General features: G+C 41.0%; 1 protein-coding gene across 1 annotated transcript in view; it reads right to left on the bottom strand.

The window, feature by feature from the left end:
* Positions 1-18,530, bottom strand: part of ABCD2 (ATP binding cassette subfamily D member 2) — a 43,697-nt gene that overhangs the window by 12,435 nt on the left and 12,732 nt on the right. The window contains exon 6 of the mRNA XM_035323975.1: positions 17,602-17,747. Within this exon, the coding sequence (XP_035179866.1) occupies positions 17,602-17,747 (146 nt within the window). The remainder of the gene's footprint in view (positions 1-17,601; positions 17,748-18,530) is intronic.

Below are 18,530 nucleotides of genomic sequence, written 5' to 3'. Positions count from 1 at the left end.
AAAGCTGGAAACACTCCAGCTTCCAAGGAATGATCTGTAGGATTTTGAGTTAAGAGGGAAAAGTCAGAGCTGAAGAACAGCCAGGCTTAAGACCCCATCCTGCTTTTGGTACCAAGAGTTAAACTAATTCCCTCCAGGTGCATCTGCCAAAACAACACTCATCTTGCTAAAGCTGTGATGCCAGGGGATGACGACACAGAGGAGCAGATTGGGCCAGCTCTTGCCACAGAGAATGGAGATTGCTGTTTGTGCTGCAGACACAGTCTGTACCCACCTGTAGTCATGCTGCTTCCACCACCAGCTGGCTGAGGGTGGGAAGAGCAGGGGATCTGAACTGCTCTCAAACATCTAGTCATGTCCCTGGTGTGGGCAGGATGGAGCAAAACCAGAACCACAAGTCAGATACAAGCTCTGGTGCTCCTCTTTGCTCTGTTCTGCTTTGTGCTTATTGGGCTGCTGTATGAACACCAAGAGCAGCGAACCATTCATGCTGATGGAGACATTGCAAGACCTTAACTATAAAAATTACGTAATTTCATGAAGTAATGATACAATACTTTTCCACAGTGTTCTCCAAAAAAAAACAATGACAAAGTCTTTACTTATTGCATAGAATCCCAGAATTGTTACTGTATGTAGAAATATGCATATGGAGAAATCATTTCATTTGCTCCAGACTGCTGCCATCTCTGGGACAGAAGACAGCAACTCCACCTCAGCTCAGAAAAGTTTAGATGAAGGATGTGCAAAAGGTTTTGTAATTTACATGAAGCTGCAGGTGAGAGCAAGGAGGACAGAGTTACCTGTCATATAATTTGTCTGGGGATTAACACCTTACCCTTGTGAAGTATGATCCTATAATGACTAGCAGCTCTAAGATTTAACCTACAGCACAAGCAGGAAGGCAGTGCTCAGAAGTACCACACTAGGACACTCACTCCCATGATGTTTATTGTGTCACCAGCACTGCTTCCTGGTACAACTGGATTTTCCTTGTGGCCTCCCATCTAAATGCACTAGTATTACCAAGATCACTTCTCCCCACCTAGTCTGTAAAACTGAAAGAAAAGCCCAGCCTGCAGTGGAATAGCGAAATCCATCAATTACTAAGAGAGGAAAAATAGTTTGTGGTTATGGGTCTGTCCCTGGAAGCGGGAGAGCAAGTTCTGCTTCTCCCATCTCAGAGGGAGCCACTCACATCCCTGAGGGCACACTTCATCTTGCTTGGCATCTAGTTTAGGGCCCTGACTCTCCACAACAAAGAGAGACAGCTCTGTAGTTGATTTATCCCATTTATTTTAGGGTGGGGATGAATTTTGTCCTGGGGTTGTCTTTCTCCCTCAGTGGGGAGACAGTGCCCAGACAACTAGCTTGGGTAATGAACTTCTGAGGGTCTAGTTAGATTAGGTTAATTTCATACCAAACCCGATTTCCCTACCCGTAACATGAAGACAATAACCTCCTTCCCTACCCATGGATGCCACAAAGACAAACACACCAAAGCCTGTTAAAAGTCAGATGTTATTATAATTGAGCTTATACGTGTGTGATAGCTACACATTAGGTATCATGAAGTATGAGAAACTGGATACAGAAGGAGTGAAGTCTCATCTTTGCTGGTAAGCTCCTTGTTAAAATATTGTTTTCATTTTAGCAGTTCAAACAACAAAACCAGTCTTTTTGTCCTGAAGTTCTCCTCCAGTTTAGTCTTTATTCATAATTGATTTCTTATGGAGTCTTCCCTTTCAGACAGTGTCTGGGTATCCATCTCAAAGAAAGCATTAGACTCCAAAAGGAACTTCTGTGCTGTGTGCGGTCATGTCTTTGACAGTAATAGCTCTGCAATTGCTATCTTTCTTTGCTCTCTGAGCTGGTTTTGAGAGAGGATTTAAGCCCAGTAATTCTTTTTTAGAACTTTGGTGTCAAAAGTTCAGTAAGCTGAGAAAATGTACTGATTTTTTTTCTGATTTTCTGGAATGTCAATGTATTTATTGGAAGAGGCAATTCTAAATCCTACAAATGGACCTTCTTCAGTCAGTTTGATGGTTTTACTGCATCAAAAGTAACAGTTTGGTGCACTTATCTTCCTAGTAATGAACTGTCATTCCCAAGGTTTAGGAATTCTCCCTTGGAGCACAGGCTTGAAAGAACGATAATACCAACACACACTGCAATCTGAGGCCTGTGGTGTGGACGATTCCTCAGTGCCCTCTTAACACATGACATTGTGTATGACACTGGCTAAATACTGGAGAAATCTTATAGGGAGGGCGGGGAGGTGGTATGAACCAGCTTGGAGTACATAGCAGGCACTTGTCTTTGCAAACAGAGGACTAACGCATAGGAGATGTTAAGCAACACCAATTCAAAGGAAGGGTAGATTAACACTGCACACGTTGTAAACAGGCAGTAATAATATCTATTAATTCATTGATGTCTTGGAAGAGTGGGCAGCTTCACTCTTTTGGGTATCAAGGAAGATGTCTTGCTCTGATGCCAGGATTTTTATTTTTATTTTTTTTTTCCAAAATCAGAACAAGCCATATCCACATGAAACATTTACAAATACTTCCTGAACTTATTCAAAAGTATTTTGGTCTTCTACACAATATAAACTGTACTGAGAAAACTGCTAACCTGTTCTGGCATCCATAATACTTCAAAGAATTATAGTAACTAATCAATATATACTTTGAAAGTCTATAAAGCAATCTGAATGGGTCAGAGACTTAAAATTATAAGCACCCTGAAATAAATAAGGGACTGAAAATACATCTCAATTAAGTGGCTAGCGTCAGATGTTAAGGGATTAGTACAACATAAGTGCCCAAGGAACTGCTTCCAGGTACAGTCTGATGACCTTATCTTCCTTGGCATAGACAGTAATTAACATTTTCTCCATGGAAGATGAAAACATGAGGCTTGTGATTCTGGAACCCATCTCCATGCCACTGAATCAAGACCTAACTTGCCATTTTTGCCAAGTGTGTTTGCAGTTATTATTCTCACATTCTGCATCATAATTCTGCACTATTATTCTCACAGATGGGCAAAGTTATGTCTCAAAAGCTTTATCCTCTAGAAAACAATGTGTAATACAATTATAAATTCTTGGCTGACCTGTCTCTTGTTTCTGTCTCTGTGTGACAAGGTCCCTCCTTAACATACCCAAGGAGGAGAGAGAAAGGGAAACACTACTCCTGAGATTCTCCATATCAGCATGGATTTTCAAAGCAGATTGGGATGGTTTCAGAGTGCAGAGTGACAGCTTTGACATCTAAAATAAAACATATTCCAAATGTAGGCATACCTATTCAAGAACACTGGAGCCCAAGCTCCAACCATGGAGACGTCTTCCTAGGAAACCTGAAAGACCATAATAAGCCTGTGCTTGCACTGAAGGATCTTCGTTCCAGAAAGCTAAGGGCACAGCTCACACCTACAGATATGCCCAAATGCTCTTGAGATCCCCAGAAGGTTCACTACAGCAGGGACAGTGAAAAGAAACAGTTTTAAGTTCAACACAAACCACAATGGCTACTAGACATGCAAGATGAGGCAGTGTACATCAAGCTAGCGGTTAGCAAACCTCTTCCAAGAACTGGGTTCAGGCTAAGTTCTCAGTTTGCAGGGAATCATTTTCCCATTTTTCTAGGCTAACATCCAGGCTAAAGAGGAGTCAAAGAGAGGGTACTTTCTCATTTTCCCAATGAAGCAAGGAAATTGCTTCTAAGAGGTAGCAATCGTGTCCAAAGAGAAAATTATTGGAAAGAGCCTAATTACATACTATAACAGTCAGAGGCCACAACTGGAAAGAGGGAGACTTTAGTACCAATCCCCATGAGAAACACCATCTATGTTGTTCCTTCTGTGTTTAGCGCTCTTTAATATAAAATGCAGTAACTGGCCTACTCCTTCAGTAGCATTGTAAACGCATATTAAAGGGGTTCTAACCTTAATTAGGTGCCTGCTCTCAGGAGAGGGCTCATTATAGATAAAGGGGTTTAATGTTTGGCTCTCAGCTTGACACCTAAATGTCCCTAAGAGGCAGGAGTTCATACATTCATTTTTAGAGATTCCTACGGTTTAACTCTAGGTGGCTCTCTGTACCTACCACATAGGTTTCCTGGATAATCCTACTGAAGCTCTAAATCTCTGACTGCCTAGGGAATCCACCTGTATTTAAAACTTCCCTTCACCTTTCTGGTGCCAAGATCCTAATTTTTAGGTGCTGCAATACCTCAGCTGGAATCACCTTTGCAGAAGTCCAGCTCTTGCCATGCTCCTGGTTTAAGTTAACAGTAAAAACTCCACACTTCCAACAGCAGCAAAGCTTGATCAGTGGTGATGCTCAAGAAATTCCAGATTCCACTAAGTAAAGTGATCCGGGTTCTTTGATATCATTAATGAAATAAGCAGCAAAGAGGCAATGACAGCATCACCACTACTACTTTGAGAAATGGATGTTTTACAGTTGGGTTGTATCCATCACTTTCTCTCACACAGAAGGTGGTATCACTAAAGAGTTAAAATAGAGAGAATAAATAATATAATATTTAGCAAATATTCAAAAAGGAACAGCATCAGTTTATTGCATTGTGTCTAGTTTAAGGGATTTTAGGGCCAGCTAAAGTTTCAGCAACCCTTCCGAAGACATAAATAATTGATCTCTCTGCAATATACTCTTCACTGAACTTTCCTCTCCACTCACACAGAACTAACGTGAACATCCTCTAAATATTTCAAATAGGTCAGTTACCAGAGTGGAATGTAACCAGCCTATAGCCATTAACATAGTTTACGGAAAATGAAGTGCTCAGAATTAAGGACTGAATTTTCAATGCAATTAGGATCAAAAAAAAATCACACTAGCCACTTTGTGGCCTTCTCTGCAAAGAAGCCATGTATATGTCTTTAAGAAAATAATCTGGGAGAAAATAATAAACAGAAAGATAAAGGAAGCCTCTAACTTAAAGCATTATTCATGCTCAGATATCATCCCATCTATGATTTACTTACTCACCTTAGATCCCTAACAATATAACTAGAACTGATCAGATGACATAAAAGTTTATGGTGAACAATTCACGGATTTATCTTCCTGTTCAGTTTATTTGTTTCTTCTGATAGTCAGAACAGAAAGAACACAAGAACATGTGTATAATTAAAAACAAAGCCCCGACAATTTGTACAAAATACAAGCAGATATGCAGTCTGAGATAATTATACTTCCTGCAAAGAATCAAATCAGCCAGCCAGAGAAAGGAAGGAAAAAAATCCCCTTTCCTTAAACAATCCATTGAAGCAGGCCTAGTCTTTTCATACCTTCGGCAGTCCTGATGATGAAACGATCAACCGGATGGATGATCAGGAAGATCAATAAATTGAAGAAATAACAATATGCTCTGGACAAGAGTCTGGCATGCCAGTCCCACCAGGCATACCCCACCTAAGGGGTATTTCTGACCTTTATCACAGCAGTGTAACACAATGAGCAAGGCAGTTTCCCTCGTTTACGAAGATCCCATGGTTTCGCAGATCACCAGTGACACCTTAATTCAGAGAGAAGAGCAAGTGTAGACACTGAGGCAGCAATAGCAGAGGCTGCTTTTGCTCTGGGTTTCTACAATCCTTAGTTGCCCATAACTTTGCTCTCTAATCCTCTGTGCGACACTTTGCTTTACGCAGGGCAGAACGTGACAGCACATTAACACAGATTCACACCATGTATGTGGACATACAGATAGTTCAAAACCCATTGCAGCCATTTTATACACATTTTATGGGTACCTCAAGTAGCCACATGGGAGCTGTAGCAATGTTTAGCAGAAACTCAGATCAATAGGGCATAATTAATGCAAAACTATAGGCAGATGAACAAGCCTGGAAAAGCTCCCCTGTTTGAGAAGATATGCTCCTATCTAAGCTAGGCTAATGCACACACCTCAACTGCAGAAGGAAACCCACCTGCTACATCCTCCTGAGGCCACGATATAAAGCCTCGAGAACAAAGAACTGAAAATCCAGCGTTCTGAGGACTGCTCAGCATTATTTTCAGAAAAGACTCATCTCGCCTAGAAGTTACTCATCCAAGTCTCAGTCATCCTAGGCTCTCCTTGTAGTCAGTGGAGCCCTCAAATGAACTGATACCTCCAGCAGGTCCAGTGTGTCTTAGATGCTTGTCCTAAGATGCAGGACAAGCAGATGCAGCAGACTGAACCAGAGGAGTGTTGTGCGTTGAGGAGTTAGTGACAGCTGACGTGGGTGGGCACCGTCTCGGGCTGTGCTGCAGATACAGCTTGGCCTTCAGGCCTGTGCTGCGCTGCACTTATCACTTGGCCCCAGCACAAACTTTGCTGGCTAATCATAAAAAAGGAGCCTGGAGGCAGCTCCTACTTGGCACCGGCAATTACGCCACCTGCGCGTCCTTGTCTTTATCTTGAAGCAAAGCAACATGTTATCATGCCAACATCCTTTTGCTTGACAGTAGAAATGATAAATGGAATTGCTTACTTTTAAGAAAGTGCTATCAGAACTCCAGAGACCGTAACGCCAACGAACCTTAGCAGGGATGGGATCAGGGCAGTATGTGACTAGAGGTCCATCTGATGCTGCAGAACTCTGGGCTCCGAGCACCCAGAAGGACATGGTGGTCACTGAGATGATGAGGAAATTGGAGCTTCTCACATACGGGAAAGGCTGAAAGAGCTGGGACTGGCCAGCCTAGAGAAGAGAAGGCTTGCACATGTTATTGGTATCTATAAATACCTGAAGGGAAGGTGTAAAGAAGAGACAGGCTCTTTTCAGTGGTGCCCAGTGACGGAACATGAGGCTATGGGCACAAACTGAACACAGGAGGTGCTGCCTGAACACCAGGAGCACTTCTATGCTGTGCGGGTGACCAAGCACTGACACAGGTTGCCCAGAGAGGCGGTGGAGTCTCTTCCTTAGAGATACTGAAAAGCCAGCTGGATGTGGTCCTGGGCAACCTGACGGCCCTGCCTGAGGAAGGGTGTGGATGAGATGACCTCAGGAGGTCCATTCCAACCTCAACCACCTCAACCATTCTGTGTTTCCGTGATTATCTATGCTATCAGCTTATTCATTCTCATCTCTGATAAAAAGAATTTTAATTAATGCCTAACAGAGTTTGAATGCCTTTCTTACTGGGATCAACAACCAACACCTCCAATGGTGCATTGCAGCAGTGAATCATCCTTTGGAGGCAGTCATTGTAAAGCTCACACACGGATGTCTAACCTTTTGCCTAAGTGAACTCAGACAAATTCTACCTTCGGTGTATGAGTTAACCACTCTTCTTTTTAACTTGTTGGGGTGGGGGTGCTTTTGTATCCAGAGGGAAGAGCATGAGCTGCTTTTGTAAAGTGAGTAGTTCCTAGTGAAGTCTGAATAAAACGTACTTTTACCTCGGAAACCACGGTGAACTGAGGAGGGACGAAAGGAGACATCCTCAACCTGCAAGCAGGCAAACACAGAACCAGACCCTAAGAAAGGTGTCTGAATGAGCAGATCACAGAGAGGCCAGGAGAGGGCTGAAGACCCAGTTCACACTGAAACTGGGACACAGTTCTGAAGCCCCATCAAAAGAGAGCCTACAGTGCATGGGAAGGAGTGCCACCTCAAGAGAGAGGTGCTGGCTGTGTCTACTGTGTGGACACTTAAGAGCACAGGACTCTGTAATGAGAGCTTTTGATTGAGTGCTAAAGTAAAAAGGAGAGGTAAGGTCTTCTTCCTAGTGGAGAGGATACAGTTGTTATTAGGGCTTGCAGCTGTTCCCCACCCAAAAGGTCAGCATCTTTTTGTATCAAGCTTTTTCAATTAAGCAAAGTTGTGTAGATCGTTTTGCCCCTGTGCTTCCCAGTTGCATGCTGCCAAGCTGTCTCTCATAATTTGATAGTATCAGGCATTTGAAGCATGCATTGTGATATTCCTAGGTAAAATTATTGAAATACTAACCATTTTTCATTCTGTTCATCTATCAAAGATCCCTTATTGAACAGCTGCAGTGTAGGGCATTAAGCTGGAGGGAACTGGCCAAGCTGGACACAGTAATAGCACTGCTCTGCAGGAACTACTCAGTTTAAATGCAACCACCAGATTACTTCCTAACATACGAGTTCATCCCTACCACTCCTAAGTTATACAGCGAGCTCAGATAACCTGTAAGTGACTTTTTCTCACAGCACTGCTGTTGAAACTACATTTTAAAAGAAAGTGAACTGTTTACTTTACCAAAATGAACTTAGCACAGGTTGCTTTGCTACTTTGAGACTATAAATATCGCCCATGTACTTAGTTGTTATAATCTGTTTCGTGACTTCATATTTATAAAATGTTTGTCAAGCTTAACCTGACAATGTACTTAAAAAAATCAAAACCTGATGTTCCCAGTTTTTAAATGAAGTTCCATAAACAGTCCAGCACATAGATGGATGCCTGGTAAGTGCAAGCAACATGTAATTACTGGTGCTGGATGTCAATTTCTGATATTCCAAATCCTATCAAAAGAAGGAGGTGGAAGCTGGAGGTATTGCAAGCTCATGCTGGCAAGAACATGGTGTCCAAAATAAGCTCTGAAAAACAGAGCAGATGATTGCCAGAGATCCTTGTGGAAATATTCCTGCAAATAGGTGTACTCACAGAGAAAAATTCAGCTCTGTAACATTGAGGAAGACACTTCAAAAGAATGTAAATGGAGGAAGTTCTGCAGATTAGTGACACTCACTCTTGTGCAGGAGCCAAAATAAGATTTACGTGCTTAATACTGAAGCAAGACTCAAAATAGGAGGGATATTGCTTTGACTACAAGAATGGATTTCACCTTTAGGTTGCATACACGTCATAGTATTTAATCAGCCTTGCAGCTGACAGCACTTTACATTAAACCTTTGTGTATCTGTCACGTAGCAGAAACGCAATGAGTTACTGAATGGATCTTAATCCTCTGAATGTTTGATTTCTTTCATGGATCACAAATAAAAGGAACTTGGCTTGCACTCAGATTCAAGTGATCACATTGTGCGTTGAGTGAGCCACCTCCATGAGTCTGGAGAAGGAAGCCTCTGCGTCCAACTATACAAAAGGTGGCAGTAATAGAACCTACTTCAACAGAAAAGACCACCAGTAGACATGAGATGATACTGGAATCTCTGTAAAAACGCAAGTCTGGACTTCCCTGCCGATTCAAACCTGCCTTCATTTGTACCAAGTGTGGTGCTGGCTTCTGTGCTGCAGACAACTGCCCACTAGGAAATGGGTTGGTCTCCATATGAAACAGAAGTTGAGTACATATCAACATTATCTTGATTCCCAAGATATGTTTTATGTCTTTTGGAACCTCCCAGAGGCACAGCTTGCCCCAGACAATGCTCCTGTCTGAAGGGACTGAGGCACCAAAACGCCACAGCATGCTGAAGTCCTTCACAAACATCAGTTTAGTTGTGGCCTAAGACAGATGTTGGATTTATGCAAATACATTTTAAATCTAAACGCTAAACCCCAATGCAACAAGCTGACTAAAGCCTTCAGTCTGGGATTTCTGCAACTCTTTGCCTAATAAAGGAAAAGACTTGTAAGCTGTGCTTTAATTAGCTAGCTGTGTCTGGCCAGTAAGGAAGGCACCTTGCGTGGCTTGAGAGGGAGTAGCAGTTAATCCATAAAGCCATTTTCCACCTCTGACTATTAGCATAGGTGAATCTTGTACGCAATGCGCTATGAAAAGGTACTGTACTGATATCCCTGCAATCAGTCAGAATAGAGCAAACTAAAAACCTTCAAACTTTACAGCTGTGAGTGAGCCTTCAGTGGAAACAGAGATGTCTCCTAGTGATTCTGCCAGGCAAAGCTTCAGCTAACCTTCAGGCAGCAAGGCAAGAACTTTTCTGTTCTACATGAGGTAAGAAAGGGCTCCCTCCAACCACCGTGGAGAAGTACAAGCATTTCTACCTGAGTCATGGTAAGATGAAATGGGAGAAGCTGTGCCCTGGTTAAGGGGATAGTCAAAGGGTCCTCACAGATGTCAGGCCACTCATTCTAACGAAGAGCAGAATAGTGAGTTAACCTGCCTTCACTTGCTTCATCTTAAAAAAAAAAAAAAAAAGTAGCATTTAATACCTTAGAATAAACCTGTATCAAAATTATCACACATAACAGAAGTAAATTATCATATGTTTTACGTTAACACCATCTATCACAGGAATTTTTCTCATCTGTCAGGTAAGTGGTGAACTTTGGAAATGCGCATATTTAAAAGCAGTGCCATGAACTTGATAACAGTAAGTATCACAGAGATGAAGTACGCAAAGGAGCAGATATCTATACAGCATGATTGGAAATGATGGCAAAGTACTGAAGCAGTAAGTCAACGTGGTGGTACAACATCAACAAAATGCTGATAGGCAATGAAGATTGCTAGTGTGGTGTTGGCATGTGCAGAGTACAGCGTAACTCTGACTGACCTCCACTAAAGGGATCATAAAGACACAGCTGTATGAGCTGACAAGAGACATCTGGATGTGTAAAATATAACTTAGCACCGAGACATCTGAGCTTATCTAAATGAGTTGAGGCAACAGGACTTGAACAGGCATATTAGTGCAGCACTTCACTTGGACTTCTCTTATCAACAGCCCACACGCTAACGAGAAAGTAGTCTAATGCAGAAGAACTACATACGTACAGTCCATCTGCAAATCCTTTCATATGTAATACAGGCTACCTGGAAGCGAGCACAGCAATTCTGCAAGATGATGTTGTTCAGGTAGTCAACACTTGTCTAGAAAACAACCGTGTTCTAATGGCAGTGGCCACTACTAACTACCTCCATGCTTAAGGTAACACTAGAATTACATTGTAATTTGCAAGCTTTTATGTGCTTATAATGTAAAAATTACTCTTAATTTACCACTTTTTTTATTTGTATCACCCAGAACTGAAATACTCTTGTTTGGTCTCACCCATGTGATGAATATGCTTGGACTACTTGAGGCAAATCACCTCAGACATTTGGATTACTCAACAGAGCTGAGGAGAGAAAATGTATCTTCATAGCTGATGCAGATTTGTTTAGTAGTCGAGGATATTTTTAGAATAGAGAAGGAAAAACACCAGACAGGAAAAGACTTGCAGAGGATCTCATGATAAAATATCAGAAATAGAGCAGACGTGCAAAAACAAGCAGCTTAGGAGGGGCACAGAAACATTTAGTCCGTTACATTCCATCCTGACCTAGCATTAATATGAAGACAGGTGAATACAGGTACATGAATCTTAAGTGACGTAGAACAAACAACATTTGATACTGGTACATCTTGGTTGCCTCTCTTTTAGCATCTGACAAGCCAGGTATTGAAGGAAAGCAATATTAGAGCTCTACTAGAATGAGCAACAGAAAGAGAGAATACAGAACTAGAAACAAAGAGTCATCATAGAATCATAGGTCATTTAGGTTGGGAAAGACCTGCAAGATCACCGAGTCCAACCATCAACCTGACCTGCCGAGTCCCGTCACTAAACCATGTCCTTTGGTGCTATAAACCATGATCTTTTGTGCTACGTCACCGTTGTGGTGACTGCTGAGAAAGTGATCAGGGCTGTGTCTTCCATCAGAACACCACGTGGAATTAGAGGGAAGCTACACCTGCTGCTGGAGAAACACAACTCTCAAAAAATACCCAAATTACAGTAGAAACAAAATGGAGGGACAAACCAATGAAAATGAGCATGGAGAATGGAGTACTCTGCAAATTTTGCTACTATGAATACAAATCAGTGAATCAATCCTCAAGGAAGACAGAGAAAAATACTGATGGATGTGTTAGGCATGTGCTGAGAAGACTGGGGAGTCATGGTAAAAGGTTAGGGAACCAACAGGGACTGCATGATATATTCCTCAATGCGAATAAGACTCATACAGCAGAAAACAATGAATAATTTATATCAATATCCCAATGGTGATTACAGCTTCACTGCTGCTTCACAGTGGAGAGACACTGAATATTTCTGTGGCGTTGTCAAGGTAACCTGCAAGTATGTAGGTATAAAATTCTGCTGACATTTATATCAAAAGGAGAACTAACAAAATGAGAACCAACATATGCAGAATCTGTGTTTCCTTACAACTGAGGAAGCCAAGAGTTTTAGTTAGAGGGCAAGAGCAGAGGTATGTTAGGAGGAACTGTGTGCTAGAGCATGGTAATTCCTGTCATCCTGTGTTTAAGGTAAATAGAGTAGGAACAGGGCAGAGTCTGGAGAGATCAGACCACCTTCAGATATCCTGAAGATGTGCTATGAAAAAATATGTTATTTAAAAAAAAAGAATTCTTCATTGGTGCCCACTGATAGTACAAGAGGCAATGGGCACAAACTGAAACACAAGAAGTTCCAGCTGAATATGAGGAAAAGCTTCTTTATCATGGGGTGACTGAGCACAGGTTGCCCCGAGAGGCTGTGGAACCTCATTCTCTACAGATATTCAAAGCCCGCCTGGATGTGATCCTGTGCAAAGTGCTCTGGGTCTCCCTGCCTGAGGAGAAGGGTTGGGCTAGAGGGCCTCCAGTGGTCCCATCCAACCTCAACCATTCTGTGACTGTGACTCTGTGACAAACCATTCTTATCATTCCATAACATTAATCCATTCCCAAGAACAAGCTGCGTTTGTCACCAATATGATGCTGGACTGCTGAAAGGGAAGACAGAAAGTCTCCCTCCCTTTCGCCCACCTCCTCTTTTACAGGCACATCACAGGCAGTGGTGGTCATGCTCACAAAAATCCTTGGGCTTCTCTCTCTCTGCTCCCCAAAAGGGCAGTTTGCCCCATCAATATCCATCAGAATTGTGACTGATTAAGGCCAAATTCTACAGGCCTTGTCCCTGTGTAAGGGGAAAAAAAAATCTAATATGACTTCAGAGAGGTAAAATAAAAAGCAGCAGAATAATGATGCTAAGCACTCTAGAGAGATAAAAAAATAGGGACTCTTAAGGCTTTGTTTTAAAGCCTACATAATGCTAAGTAAATCTAACTACAAAGTGTTGGCACTGGTGATAAAATTTGGAGCATACAATGAGATAATTCACTCTTTAATAAATCATACTTTTGTGCGTAGCCTTTGAACTCAAAGACATGGTTTCCCATGCATTTTTGCAATAATAAAAACACTGACGTTTCGAGCACAGATGAAAAAATAATCTTTTCAGTGAGCTCCTATTTACTGCGGAGTATTTTGTTACTCAGCAGTCATCGTATTCTCCACCAATCCCCGTGAGCAGATGAGGTTAGTGCACACAACTTGAAGAGGCCAAGAAGGCTGATGCAGAATTATGTTCAGCCACAGGCACGCAGGAGGAAGCTCTCACCAGGCTCAGCTGTATCGATATTGATTCATGGACATCTCCCATGTCCTTGCAACAGAGACATACACAATTATACATGTTGTCCTCATTCACTGCTCTAACAGACATCCATCAACTTGAAAGCCTTTTGCTATGTCTCAGTTCCATTTACCCAACAAATGAACGTGTGAGGTAGATGGAAACCAGGTGACACTGTCTTACCACCTCCCAAATCCTCTTGATCTGGAACCCAAATTTTCTCTAAAGAAATACTGCAATATGTAGATGATGAAATGGAGGCAGGGCGCCATCTTTTCCAGTCTGCAGTTTTAGAATTATTTCTAAACAAGCAAACAGAAAGTTTTGACCAAGCAGCAATTTGTACACAGGGTTAATAAGCAAAATGGTTGCACCAGTGTGAACTTCCATAATAAGCTGCTTTAATTTCAGGACTTCAGAATGATTTAGTAACCACTGCAGAAATTCTACATGTATTTTAGAGACAGGGACAGACAAAAAACAAACAAACAAAAACAAACAAACAAAAAAAAAACAACTAAATGTGTAATTTATTTAGGCCACAAATAGATGAGCTGTTAAAAAACACTTTGAAGTGGAATAAAGGCAACAAAAATTGCCAGGACCACATAAGGCAATCCACATCTGCTCCTGAAATGTATAAACCTCGGTTTAAAACTGAATCTCCTTCCAGTCATTCTTGGTGTCTCTGCTCTGTGCAGTGGTCTCCAGCAGCAGTTTCAGACTTGTGCACCCCATGAAGAATGGTACTCCTTCCCTCCCCCTGACCTTGAGCACAATCCGGGTCCATAATTCCCAGATGTTTTAACAAACTCCACCTGTTTGGAAAGAGGGTGGAACCAGACCCTGCCCTTCTTCTTTAGCTGCTCAAACCTTTCATCAGATACTCATCTAAGACTCTCAAAGCCCAGCAAGCAAATACATTGAGTAGAAAGAAGCAGCTCACAATCCTCACAGTCATCCTAACAAATCTGATGGCTGTCCTCTGCCAACCCCTTTGTTGCACTCAGTCACACTCACCCACAAATCCCTCCAAGACTAAGTCTCACAGTCCCTTTCAAAATACAAGGCGCTTAAAAGTGATGGGCCATGCTTCTGAGCCTACAGAACCCCCACCAGAACAGCTGAACTCTCCACCAAAGCAGACTTCAAAATATTCAGCCACAACATGGAGCACTCTTGTCAGAAGAGCCCTCTCTGTCACTCACTGTTGCTCTCTAAGAAGGGAATACCCCTAAAAAATCTTCCAGCAGTGCAGAGCTCATGCAGAGCCAAGGCATGGCAACATCACTCAGGTATCCCAGGGACAACCCAGCAGCAGCAGGACCTCCACACTGCACCCTTTCTCCTGGGGGATGGTATTGGGATGGACTGCACTGGACTGACACCTTCAGGGTCCCCTGCTAGGATGATATGCCAGTATCTACACAGCTTCAGTCGCAGAGGGCTGCACAGATGCTGGCTGAACCTTGGTTTCTGACTTGGAGGTCTGAAATGAACAGGTGTGCTGGAGCAAACTCCTCCAGCACCCCAAAGTTAGAGGAAACAGCTAAGAATGAACCACGTTTATGGAAAGCAAAACCCAACAGATGGGATTCAATCCCCTCAACCAGCACCACGCCAAATCTGCGTAAACACTGTGAGACTCTAGTGATACTCCGAGAGTAAAGGGGACATCAGTGGGAAGGGCTGAAGGCCTCAGATGTTGCTCTGGGAAGGGCCTAGGATCACAGGGAACAGAAGTGGTTGAAATTCAAGATTTTCTGCAACAAAAAACATTCAGAATACTTTTTGTTCCACCTATGAAAAATAATGATTTTAGGAACATCTCACACAACAGGAATTCTGAAATACTGTTCTGAAAAACTTAAAGCATTTTGCTCCAACTACCTGAATGAAGCCCTCAAGCTGCTCAGAGACTGATGACTCAGTGTTCAGTCTGTCCCACAATGGTGGTGCTAGTGAACGTTGCCCTTCACATCTCTTTATTTCTGATTTGACTACAGAGTAGAAGCTGGTCAGGTCACTTAAACCAAAACGTCCACAATTGGTCACTATCTGCAACCTTTTTTTTAGCGTGTGTGACAAACATAGGACCAGACTTCCAGAAAAGCTGAGCATTCACAAATCCAGCTGGAATGATCAGATTTTAATAAAAAATGTGTTATAAGTGTTGAATACTCTCAAAAACAAAAGCTCTGTATATTTCAAACTGATCATCCAACATTAACAGACACTTCAATAATATGGAATGTGATTTCTGCATGCATTCGTCAGTCAGAAATAAAACTGGGATTATAACTCTTTCCCTGATCCCATACAGATGTAAAATAAAGCCTTTGAGATTTGTGGATAGGAAAGACAATATGAAAAATAAGCACTCTGTATGAAGTTCAGAGTTTGATGAACTGCAATAGAACAAGAGAAGAAAAACTGAATAAGGACTTACTAACTAACTGAGGCAGAGTGTCTCTAAAACTAGTTTTACTTACAAATATATTGATACTTTTGTTTTCAGAAGCTATATCACACTAAGGAAAAACACTGTTTTCCACAAACATTCTATCCTCTAAAAAATACTGCTAATTGTTACACAGAGCTGCTTCACACTAGGCATTTCGAAGGTAACAGAATAAAAAAATCATGTCCCAAATGTCTTATAACTATTAATGGAAGAGAATAAAAATAAGCAGTCCTATTTTGTAAGCACCTTATAGACACTTATGTACTTAATTAACCTGTTAAGAATTTTATATACCATCTTATTTATATCTCCCTTATAACTGCAAGCTCAGAATGGCAGATACCCAGTAATTATCAACTTAAAACATGCAAGTAGCTTTCTCAGACAAACATATGATGAAATATGCCATGCAGTATCTTTCTACACACATTTTACTTCTTGTTAACCATGATTTACATATACCACCGTATCTCAAAGAGGAGACATTGAGAATTAAACTGCAAAACACTTAACAACTTGCCATAAACTCAGAATGCTGTGGTTCTTGCAAAGGTGTTAATGAAATACTGTATTTGATGAACACACAGGTGTAGAAAACTACAGCTTTAGAGCTAACATGAGGGGAGCCATAAAATAATGGCACTGAAGTAGAAACCTCACATACTTCACCTTCCAACTCCACGTCTCTATTTCACAATCAAGTCCTCTTGATTTTTTCTAGGAAGACTGTGTGTAGGTAGGTAAAAGTATATGTATAATTTACTTTTGTTGTCTAACTTGCAAATCAAATTTCTTTTCTAGCCAGTAGCACTCAAATAACGTAATGCTTTCCAGGAGAGTCTAGAACATTACATGAGGTACCACGATTTCAAAATTTTCTCTGTGTAGAACTTTTATGACAGGGGATGACAGTAAATTATACATAAATTTGAAAAAGTTATAGATAAATTGTCTGCGTTAACTTCAGCTGCAGCAAGGAAAATCTATTCATCAGTTAATGTTTTCCATTCAGCTTAATAACTTGTACTTTTTAAACAAGACTACAAACTGTGCCGTGAATACTTCTTTTGCCCATGGGAAGCAATGAACTACAGAAAGCAATCACAGATTCTCAGTGTTTGATTTTGCTTTCACAAAACAACCTAGTTAGAAGTCTCTGAGGAGATATTCAAGATCAACTGCATTAAATTATGTTCTGAGAGTCCAATAGCACGTCAGAGCACAAACGAAGCATAAAAAAGCCGTTCCCCCTTAGTGAAATGAACCTGCATTATGAAAAAGGCAATTTGCCGTTAATATTGGATTGGATTCTTGTATTACAGTGTAAAAGCTGAAGAGCTGAAGTTTTTACCATTATTTTGAACAATTCAAAATTTGGGAACCAAAACACTCTTGCTTATTTTAATCTTTCATTTTAAAAGATATCAGAATTAGTATCTACTAGGTCTATTTCAAAATTGTTTCAGATTCTAGTCAGTTCCCTTTGATCCCAATCATAAAGGACTCCTTAGCCATCAGGGAAGCGTAGTGTCCATCACAAGGGTATTTGAGCTACCCCTTCTCTATGACTAAAGATTTGCATCACCAACAAAAACGAATCTCTTCTTTTAGCACTCTCAGTACAGCTGAGGTGGTGCTCACCACCTTGTAACTGGGCTCTAGATATCACAGATGGAAAATAAGAGAAGCAGGATCAAAAGTCATGTAACCAGAAAAAAAAGGGGTATCACCTTGAGCAGAACACATACCTTTGTGGTATATAAAACATGTGCTGGGGAGGGGGTTTGTAGAGCACTCCTTCATACACAGGCCACAAACCGCTTAGAATTCTGAAAAGCGAACTCTTTCCACAGCCATTAGGACCAGTGATTAAAAGATTCATGCCCTCCTCAACCTACAATAATAATGAAAATGAGAAGATGTTACTGTGCAGTAGCTATGACACAGGGTGCTCTAAGAACACTAGAGGGAGGTATGCAAGCATTTATATAAAATTATCAACCCTTTTCATTAATCACCCGCACATTTTTTATGCACAGATTCTGGAAACAGTGGAATTAGCTATAATAATGAAAATAATTTCTATAATGTCTGAGTGCTTCTATACGGTATGCTAATTATATCAAAAGATCAATACATCACAGTCAGAATCAATTATTCTAATGTGGATCAGGTCCCAAGTTACTAATGGCATACAGAGCAGTAATTGGTAATACTAATTTAAGCCCATTGGTAATACTAATTTAAGCTACGTGAGCCAGATCAAATGATTTGGAAAAATTACTTCATGTTGTCTTTCCCTACTTAATTACCAGTGTTATTTTGGGTGCAATACACTTGGTTTTATTCATTTAAATATTAACATGTGTACATAGGGGTATATATTTATGCATAATCACAATGTCAATGTTTTATATAAATACACTGTTACATTATATTTTTTTGTTGATTTTATCTTCTGAGACAAATAAATAAACAAAACTGTTTCCTTGACTGTACAGTTGCAATTTTACAAATCTGAAATTCTTACACTGGAGCCATAGGAAGCCTTGCTATAAGTAGGACCCTGTCCTTCCAGTTGCTAATGCCCGTACTGCATAGAGGTGACAAAAGGAACTCTGCTTTAGCTAAATTAATGGACCTGCTGGAATTATTCAAGTTAGTGTTCTGGTAATTT

This window comes from Oxyura jamaicensis, chromosome 1 (genome assembly GCF_011077185.1).
Source record: "Oxyura jamaicensis isolate SHBP4307 breed ruddy duck chromosome 1, BPBGC_Ojam_1.0, whole genome shotgun sequence".
Classification (NCBI taxonomy): Eukaryota; Metazoa; Chordata; class Aves; order Anseriformes; family Anatidae; genus Oxyura; species Oxyura jamaicensis.
Note: the sequence above shows the minus strand (reverse complement) of the source record. Positions and strands in the feature narration are given on the sequence as shown.